At 42.9% G+C, this 10,249-nt stretch overlaps 1 protein-coding gene across 1 annotated transcript; it reads right to left on the bottom strand.

Annotated features, from left to right (window-relative positions):
• Positions 1 to 94: 94 nt before the first annotated feature.
• On the bottom strand, positions 95 to 9,145 carry csrp2 (cysteine and glycine-rich protein 2). The gene is made up of 6 exons (XM_076150691.1): positions 9,016 to 9,145; positions 6,876 to 6,996; positions 4,729 to 4,897; positions 3,072 to 3,201; positions 2,112 to 2,205; positions 95 to 315 (listed from the first exon to the last, which is right to left on the bottom strand). The coding sequence occupies exons 2-6, from the start codon at positions 6,985 to 6,987 to the stop codon at positions 239 to 241; spliced, it is 582 nt and encodes a 193-aa protein (XP_076006806.1). The 5' UTR covers positions 6,988 to 6,996; positions 9,016 to 9,145; the 3' UTR covers positions 95 to 238.
• Positions 9,146 to 10,249: the final 1,104 nt, after the last annotated feature.

Genomic DNA, 10,249 nt, shown 5'->3' on the forward strand with positions numbered 1-10,249 from the left:
GTGAACCTGTGCTTTGACTCTCTGAAGACTGGAGTGGTCCAACAGAACCTCTGACCAGCATCAAAATGTATAAACCAAGCAAGTGAGCACTCTGTTTTGATTTTATTTGTAAAGAGTCAACAATAGGACAATTTTATTTTGACATAAACAACAATGTATAGTGTAAAATCTTTCATTTCTGAGAGGGTAAATGTTTGAAGGTATGATTGTCTGTGGATCCTGCTGAAGAGTGAAGCCATCACCGAGCGTGAACCAGAGCACCTGCGCCTTGGCCATAACCAAAACCTTTCGGTCCAAAATTCTTGGCATAACACGCTGAGGAAAGAAGGAGAGGAAAGAATGAAGCATTAGCAACTGGCAAAGTAGCATTCTTTAGCAACTTTATGTCGACTGACTACACACCTAGAAACCCTTTAATGTGAATTCAACCTTAATTCCACAAATGGCACCAAAACTACTTGAATGAAAGACTGATACGGTTCTGTTTTTTTGATGAAATATTCCTTAAATCTTTACTTATCCTGCTGTGTTCATGGGCGACTGCTGCAGAGGGAGGAATTTCTCCTTTGCACTCGCTGGATCAGGTTGTTGTAGCTCCGGCACTCTAATCTGTTTATCTCCCGTGAACATGCCAATTTTAAAATGAGCTCACTTGCTCATAAGGTGGAAAAAACAATCAGAATTTCTGGCAGCTCTTAATTCTCTGCATGCAACCTGTGGCTTGAATCGTGTTTAAAAGTGGGGCTCAGTCAAATTCTGTGCCCCGGTAGGCTTTACAGTGATTTATTTAGTAATTAGAGAGTTTTGTAGTTGCTTTTGTGCAACTGTAAACCTCTGACCTGCCAGAGCTAATGCAGAGATTACTTTGTTGAGGCGACATTTCAGGTCTGCTGCCTACATCTGCCTTTAAAAACTCTCCTGATGAGACGGTGAGCCTCAAAACAACATGTAGCCACTGCTCAAATCGAGTCAAGATGTCTCCCACGGAGACCAAACTGCCGATTGATCGCAGCAGCACACTCTGGCCTGTTTGGGCTTCGAGCTGAGATGTAACATTCCTGCTCATCAGCAAACGGTTTCACTCTGAAATTCAACAAGCGTCCGTCTGCTGACCTGTGTGTATCCGTGTGTGGGTGTGTGTGTGTGTGTGGATCCTTGTCTCTGTGTGCTCATCGGGGAAGGAGGAATCACTGTGTAGGCTGGACCGCAGCTGTTTAGGTCTAGCAGATGATATACAGGGCTGTTAGTTGACAAGGCCACTGCACGTCTGCCAAACCAACATGCGATTTGTGAAAAAACAATCATCTGGGATATATATGTGTGTGTGTTTTGTGTCAGAGGGTTCATACCCACGAGCCAGTTCATCCTGCTCTGTTTCTGCTGATGAAATCACACCGTCAGCCTCTGCTCGCTCTTTATTCTGCGGCTTCATTTTGGTTAGTAACAGTTCACTAACCCTAACAACAAATGAGCAGCTGGTCTGTAACAACAAGCTGATGTGCAATTAAACAGAAATGAGTATTCTACAGGATAGTTTACACTGAATAGTTTCTGTTTTCAAAATAATGGCTGTGGAATGTGTGTGTGTGTGGAATGACGCAGCCTCACACAGTTACGACAGAAAAGTTTTGTCACCTGGAGCTTCTCCCTGAAACCCGAGTCAACAGCCTGTCATCAGCTCCTCCACACACACACGCATTTACACGTCAGGAAGTGCCGGTAAATCACGGTCGGCTGAATCATGGGATGATAAACCTAACATTGCTGTGTTGAAACCCATCTTGTAAATCTAACAAAGAGCTCTTCGTGCCTTAAGTCTGGGTTTTATGGAGGCTATATTTTCTCACAATGAACCGGAGTGGGAGGGTTTGTTAAGCAAAGACATTTGGCAGCGAGGGGGGGAGTCATAATACGTCAAATTCAGTTTTATCTTCTGGTGATGGATTCCCTTTGTCAGGCATTGACAAGACTGCAGTTTTATACCCATAATGCATTGCCTTGGCTGACCTGTTCCAGAGATGTGTGGGTCTACCAGCTGGGATCTAAAGTCCAAAAATGTATTTGAATTTCTGATCATTTGTCTTTGTGGACTAAAGAACATAAAAACTCACATTTGCAGTAGATTTCTCCATCTTTCTCAGTCTGGGTGGTTGATTCCAGGCTCTTCCCACATTTTGCACAGCGGAAGCAGTTCTTGTGCCACGGCTGTGAGACAAAGAGAGAGAATTCTCAGGTCGTACCTCCAGTGACGCCCCTCGTGCAAGTCATCACGCATTGCATGGGAATTCCAGTGGTCCCAGTAGTAGTCTCAACTTAGAGAGAGGTTTCCCTGCATCATTTATCATCATTTCACCCATCAAATGCGTAGAAGCTAGTGAGCTGGCAGACACACTCACATTGCTTTTATCTCCCAGCCCAGTGACATCATCTGCTATCAATCAGTTGAGATCTAAATGCTTATGTGATGGTTGACTCCCGGTTTTAGAGGAAAGAGAAAATCTTGACGGCACATAAATACGTCCTCCACTGCATACAAGCTCACATGAGAGGAGACTTGTGGATTTATAATCATTAACAAACACAGCAAATCATTTCAGGAGGTTTCACCTTGTAACTTACTGGCTGTACATTTGTGTGTGTGTGTGTGTGTGTGTGTTCAACATCTGCCTGAGACTGTTTCTCCCTATCAACTCAAGCTGTTAAGAAGCTCAGAGCCATATTTTATGGAATGACTTCAGTCACAAATGCAGGAATTGTGTGTTCTCTCATTAGGATCCAATGGAGACCACTTCCTGCATTTGGTTCAAAGCTGTTTCACCATGTGGTTTGTGATCTGGACTGTGATGTCGTCAGGCTCTAGCCACCAAACTACCGGGGTTGAAACTTTGACACAACTCTGTCACTGTGTTTTGAGTTTGTGGGATAGAACTGTGACCTATATATGAAATTTGCGAGCCACGTCAAGAGAAAATAGATAAATATGAAGACAGTGTGCCTGAAAAAGTGAGTATATGAGCGTACGGGTGTGGACAATCTTCCAAAACAATGGATAAAGTAAAACACATGCTCACCTTGCCGGCCCCCATGACCCTCTCAGCTGCGTAAACAGAGTCTCCACACCGGGCACATTTCTCCGAACCTCCAAACTTCTGGGCAAACTTGGAGGGGTTTGGGTTGGTGGTGGGTCTGTGAGTCTGTGTCCTAGGAAAGGACAGATAGGTGAAGCGGGTGAAGAAGTGTCTCAACAAAAAACAAGTAGTCTTGAGAATCACATGGAGAATGGAGATCCAAGCACATTACACATCATCAACAATCTAATAACTATAAGATAGCATTGTTCAAACTTATATGACTTGGTTTTAAATTGTAATAGAGACTCCAAATGTCCAAACATTCACCCAAAGTTGGGAGAAGTGAGCAGGGCACCCTGAGGCCCTGGAGCTGTGCTTATCCAAGGGGAACTGGCCGCCTCGCTCGGCCCCTGAATGAAGCCCTTTGTCCTTGAGGACAGAGAGGAGGGTGAGCGGGGCGGCCGGGACCCCGTCGCTTACATAATCAGCTCTTTCAGAACAATTAGAACCTGACCAGGGCCGAGTAAACAAAAACAGTCCTGGTCTAGGTGCACTGCTGTCTGTTTTAATGTTTCTTTCCTGTTTGCGACGGTGTGTCGTGCCTGCACACGTATACAAGGTCCAACATATGCACATATAAGGACATGCGTAGGCTCCTGTTTCAGGTTTCAGATGTTTGTCCCGCTCCATAACTCGGCCTCTTAGGCTGGAAAACAATGTGACGGAACTTTTTGACTCTTATATCACAAACTACAGCTTGAACTCTACTTTGCCAAAGCAGCTGCACACTGCTGTGGCCAAGCTGGATAATAATTCTGTTGAGGTTTCTTTCTTTGTGGCTCACAATTGGAGAAAGATGCAGGGGGGGGCGGGGGGCGGTGAGGGTTTAACGTATGATCAGGAAGCTAAAGCTACAAGCTTTGAGTTACAGGCAAGTGTGTGTGAGTGGCAGAGCGCTACTGCAGGGTGCCACTCATGATCAAACACAGCATTGTGCGTTGTACTCTGGGCCGTATGAGGGAGGAGTGATGGGGCTCAACAATGACATGACTGTCTTCACTGGCTTGATGATTCATCTTCTAGAATTATTGGAATGTACAGTAAAAACATCATTGTTACATATTTTTGCATATGAACCCTCAAAACAACGATTTGATGATATTTTGAAGTTTTCCTGACTTTGTAAACTAAACCCACAGACTTCTTTCACCTCAGTGGTTCCACTTCTGGGGTAATAACTGTTCTGACTTATGAACATTAACCCTTTAGAGGCCCAGACTATCATGAGATACATTTGAATTGCAAAATTTCTAATCTATGACTATGCAAAAGCGAGTCCTATATAAACGTTTCTTTTCCATGTTCTCATTTCTAATGTGTGTCTAATCTAAACCTTGGAAGGGCCAGAGATATTGGACCCGACCACAGCAGCCACAGTGTTGGCGGCCAGGTAACCTTTGACCCCGTGTAATAAGTGAAAGTATGTGCAGTGTGAGTGGCCCACTCCATTCCCAGGGCTGTTAAAGCTCTCTGATCCTTGGATTTGATTCCCAGCTGTCTGGTTAGTGCACCTTTGGGTTGTTTTACGTCAACATGCCTATACAATACACATTAAACCTCATGTAACACTGCGCTGACATGCAGCAGCCCATCTTACTGTTCAGGTTTGATTCCCAGCCGCTCCCCTCTGTCCATGCTGAGCGTCCCGGCCCCCTGCCCATAGCCGTAACCTTTAGGGCCGTACTTCTTTCCGTAGCACGACTTGCAGTAGATCTCCTGGTCATGGATGGCCAGTGTGTGGCTGTCTAATCCTTTCCTGCAGACCACTGAGGACACACACACACACAGGCATAATTGTAATGGAGTCACACTGTTGGCTGAAGAACACTTATCTCACTGGGATCAGAACATTGCTGAATTGTTCTCAGAGAAACGAGAATTTCAGCTTTTGGTTCCAGGAGAGAGAGAGGAGGCAGGGACGTCTTTTATCAACTTAACTCACACGAGATGAATGTCAACTGTCTCCTCAACGTAAAGTAAGGAGGGTATGAACCTTGTTTAGTGCAGAAATAGAATTCACTGATACTGCTTCCATTTCTGCTTCGAGTATCCATTCCACATTGATTGTCCCAGGTCACTTTACAGGATCTCTCAAACCCGATTTGATCATCTTCTATTTGACTGCCACCAGTAGCATTGTGACCGTGACCTGCACTGTGTGACCATCTGTAACTGCTCCAATACATCACATGACTGCTTATGTGGCCTTGTGGAAAAAAAAATGTTTCCAGTTGAGTTTGTTTGGTTCATTGTCTTAAGTTTCCACCTCTGTGATCTCGGTCCTGAAACTCAAAGTCCTATGTTTGTTTGTCTGCAGATTTATGCCCAATTTCAATTGCTCTAATCCTCACATTCCCGTACACAGCTGTCATTGTCGGTCGCTGGAGTGTTCCCAGTTCTCTGAGTTGCAAGTTTGTGTATGAGCGCTTCTTTTGCATGTAAACCAATGCATACACAGGAGTTGGAAAATGGCGAATGGTCAAATAGAGAGAGTAGAGGGGAAAGGGTGAAAAGAGAGTGAAAGGACACCGAGTCGCTTTGCTGTTCATCTCCACAGTGGGCGTGTCAGACAAGGACCCCTTTGTGAAGAAGGATCTGATGGAAAATATTAACTCATCCTTCACAGCTCCGCCGACTTTGTTCTTCTGTTGATGCCGGCAGAAGTGCTTAATGGCCACATCTGTGTGATCCCGCTCTCCGGGCTCGGCCTTTGTTTCCGTGTCTTTGCTGACATTTGAAGGGCGTTTCAGCCATCCTGTCGTGCTGCAAACCCACAATGCACTGCAAAACTCCCCAACTGCTGAGAAAATGTCAGCGAAACTTCTCCACAGCAGTGGCTGAGTTCCAGAGGGTGAAACAGAGCTCAGCAGTCTTTCCTCTGACCCATCCTCGTGTTTGTTCCTATCACCATGTTGAATAATTGGACATTGGATAATGCAATCATTCAAGAGGAGGGTTCTGTCTTTATTACAGATGGCGTTGATGTCATAGCATGTCTCCCTAGGTTGAGTTGAGCCATCTTCAAAGTAAAGGAAGATTTGTTTGTCCAAGAACTCCTGGGAAACCCTTATATCTAAAGTCTCGAGAGTACAAGTGTTTTTAACTGCGAGAAACACAAACAATCGCACAAGGTTTCACGTTTGTCCTCTTTTCGGAAGCAAACCATCATCTCTCTGATGAAGAAGACAATTATACAATTATTCCGGTGTATAAACTTGGGTCTTCATTGTACGTCTTTGACAAGTTCCACCTGCATCTACAGTGGCTTCAGAAAGTATTCAGACTCTCTGTGGACCTCCAAGATGAAATGGTGTGAAGACATTTCTAAAAATTTGAGTGTTCCCAGGAGCAAAGCGGCTTTAATAATTGTGGAATGGAATAAGTTTGGAACCACCAGGACTTTTCCTAGAGTTTGTCGTCTGTACTACTGCAGCAAATCCAGATGTGCAGAGCCCGTACAGACTTGCCCAAGAAGACCCAACGCTGTAATTGCCAGTAGAGGGGCAATAGTTCAGCTTTTGATGTTGAGAAATCTGCAAACACTTCTTGAAAGGATTGAGGAGGAATGTAGATGGATTTGCAACAATGGCAACTTTACCCATTTAAACTGTAATAAGTTTGTAGAACTGTCATAATGATGTCAGTTTGATTTATTTAGTCGTTCTTGAACATGTGGTCTTACGTGGTCCTTTTAATTTGATCCTAATCCAGAAATCTAGATGTTACTGTTGCATCAGCACTTACTGCAGAGGAAGCAGCACTTGTGGAAGCTCTTCCCGTCACACTGCACCTCCTCAGCGTGGTAAACTGTGCCGTGACACGCCGTGCACTTGTTGCCTCCGCCCCAGTTTGGCATTGTTTGCGTCTGAAAGGGAAACGGAGGAAAGATTTAAAAAAGGGTCGAAGGATCTGAGTCAGTGTTGGTTTCGTCTGAAGTGGAGTATCCCTCTGATCCAGGCGCTGCTCTGCCTCTGCTTGATGCTCTGACGAGAGCTTGTTCTCGTCTTCACTTCAGAAACAAAGGGCTTTGTTGATCAATGAGAGTAGAATGTGGAAGTGAACATTAACAATGTTATCTAGGAGCTTTTACAGCTAGTCTCCTCCTGTCAGTGTCTACTGAGGAGGGTAGAGGGGTACGTGCCTTGCCTAAGAGCACGTCAATAATACTTATAGACAAACAACTACGTTAAGATCATTAAATAGATGTTTACACAGAGCAATAGCAATACTGTACTTTGAAGCCATCGCTCTATTGCCAAGAATCCCTTCAATTACTAATAACTTTACATAGAAATGCAGCCTCTAAGCTTGTTCGTATTACATCCTGTCATTTGGCAGTTTATCCAAAGTGGTGTACTCATGAGCAACCACCTGAGCAGGAACTTGAACCATCATTTGTTGGACATTAAACGCTCTGGCTGCCTTAATAGGACATAGTTAAAAAAGCTGCGCAAGGGTCCCGAAAAATAGGTGAATAAACAAAATGAACGGCTGAACAAAAAGGCAGACGAGGCTAATACCCAGAGGAATGTTGGGAGGAGCCAAACCTGGAGGCTTTTTTGTAGTTTGCCTGTAAGATACAAACTCAAAGCCGCAAACAAGAAGAGCAGTGAGTGCGACTTAAACACTCTTGTCACCGCCCAAATCCATGTGCCTGTAATTACAGACTCGCTACACTTTAAAGCTGTCAAGAGGCCATCACCAAGCTTTCATACGGGACAAAAATAACATGAGAACAAGCTGGGTTCTCCTTATGCATTCCTGTAGGCTGTGTAATGTTCTATGATACTTTACATCGAGCTGTATCTGTTCATTAATTGGAAGGGAAACACAAAACAGAAGAGACTATTCATAATGTCAGCCACCAAGCCTCCCCTTCCAGCTGCGTCACAGATTTTACAACAGGCCCAAACATGAGAGGAGATCAAACACCGGCGCCTCCCTCTGGGCCTGAGCGATAAGATGACAAAGCTGAGCTGGAAAGCAAAAAGTGTAGTGTTGATAGTGTGAAATAAATATGTCTGAGCCTCATAAAGGTGGCCTCAGTGCAAGCAGGAATAGTAGCTCACGTAAGAATTGGGGTCCAGCTGAAGCCGGTACTGAAATTTGTGGGAAGGATTTCGAGTTTCTAAAAACACAACAGTCTGAATCGGCATTTAGATCATCACAAGACACCAAAACTAATGAAGGATGACTCAGGACATTCGGGATATTGCTTCCTTTAAATTAAGAAATACTTGTTTCTGGTTTTTAATAAATCCAATATATGGAATCTACTAAATCAGACTCACACCACTCTTTGGTTATTAAAGTTGTCTCTTTTATATTTCCTTGGACTGCTAAAATACATTATCACACACTATCGAACACTGTCTGGGCACCATGTCTGACCTCTGTGGGATGCGTTCAAGTAGCTCAGTTAAATGTGAGAGGAAATGACTTGCTTTTCGTTTTGAACAGACAGAAAATCTGAAAAGGCTTTAAAGTACATCGTATACAAAGTTTGAACATAAAATACAGAAATAAATGTAAAAAAATTGTCATTTTTTTTACATTTTCTTTCACATTTTTGTTTTGAAACACAGCATTTTGCCTATAGTATCATATCCTAGTGGTAAGTACGCTAACAAGGCCGATAAATTAAAGGTAAAAGGTCGACTTAAAACAGTAATAATTATAGTTAGACTGGATATTGTCTATTAAATTCAGAGTTTTGCATTACTTAACTATTTTACATCACTTAATTTCCCTCAATATGTATCTAAGCACTTTTTTTTCGTGATTCTGAATCTGTTGGCTAAAATGCGACATTCATTTTTTAATTCTACTTAAAAAAAACGTTAGTGTATGAAATCAAATTGTGATCGAAACATTTCGCGCTTACCTTTATGAATCGCAGGTAATTCCAGATGTTGAATTGAAGATTGTTTGTGTGTCCAGCTGCTCGTCGGTGAGCACACGGCAGCGTCTTTACTATACTGACTGTGATGCCACATACCCCGCATGCTTACTGCCTTATGGAGGGTGTGGTTTCTACCGAGGGGCGTGAACTCATCACTGCTGCTTTCACGTAATGTCGTTCAGAAATATTTACCACAAATATTTCCAGGCATAATTATTTATCGAACACAAAAGTTTCTTTTAACACTCCATTGTTTTTTTGAATGAAATTGCAAAACTTTCTATCACACGGAATCACACGGAATCCTGAATAATCACATAGTATTCTTCATATTCACTATACTGCACCCCTAACATATTTACAGCATTCGCTTCAGACATATGACATATGTTCTTTGTGACACATAATGAGACATTGTAATACTTGGTGAGTCAGTGAGTCTTGACTGAAAATCCAAACATTCTTAATTATTATTAGCCCGTCTGTCCGTATTATAGTAGTAATCCTGCCACCTACTGGTCGAAGCATCTAATTATTTCTCAAAGGTTTGTTTATTTTTCTCCTTTGAATAGTGTAGATGTTTTCAAGGGAAGATCCTAAATCACTATAGTAAATACAGACAGAAGAACTGTATAGTTATGCGTAAACCTGTGACCTTCCTTGTAGCACTTGAGCAAGTCTCAGCACAGTGAAGCCTGGGAGTGGCTTGGCACGATTGAATGAAGCTGATGAAAGCGTGGATTGAGACGTAAATTATACGTAATAACAGACTAACAGTTATCGTGGTTTTCATTCAAACCAGTTTCAGTCATGACTGTGGGCTTACTAATACATTTACAGAGTGAATTGAAGTTACTCACACTGCCCTGCTAATTGTAGTAATACTATAATAACAGTGCTCAGGGATATTAAACTCGTTTTTCGATTATTATCCATAATCTTGCACCGTCTTTTTAACCACAGTGTCATTTCAGCAACACTTAAGACTGCTGATGGCAAGAATGCTTGGAATTGAATCGATGAGAATCTGTGGAAACCCAGAACCTCACTTAACACTTTGCATGTATTGTATGTAATGTGTATGATTTTGTAATGTGAACACCTTTTCCCATAGCGCCTGTCATTATTACATTTAGTTTCTTTCATTCATAAAATCCAAGCACAGAGACTGGTTGAGAAAGCATCTGGCAATACAACAAGCATCCAGTCATGGGAC

This window comes from Genypterus blacodes, unplaced genomic scaffold (assembly GCF_046128005.1).
Source record: "Genypterus blacodes isolate CSIRO-AG114 ecotype Tasmania unplaced genomic scaffold, CSIRO-AGI_Gbla_v1 ptg000007l_1, whole genome shotgun sequence".
In the NCBI taxonomy this organism is placed as follows: Eukaryota; Metazoa; Chordata; class Actinopteri; order Ophidiiformes; family Ophidiidae; genus Genypterus; species Genypterus blacodes.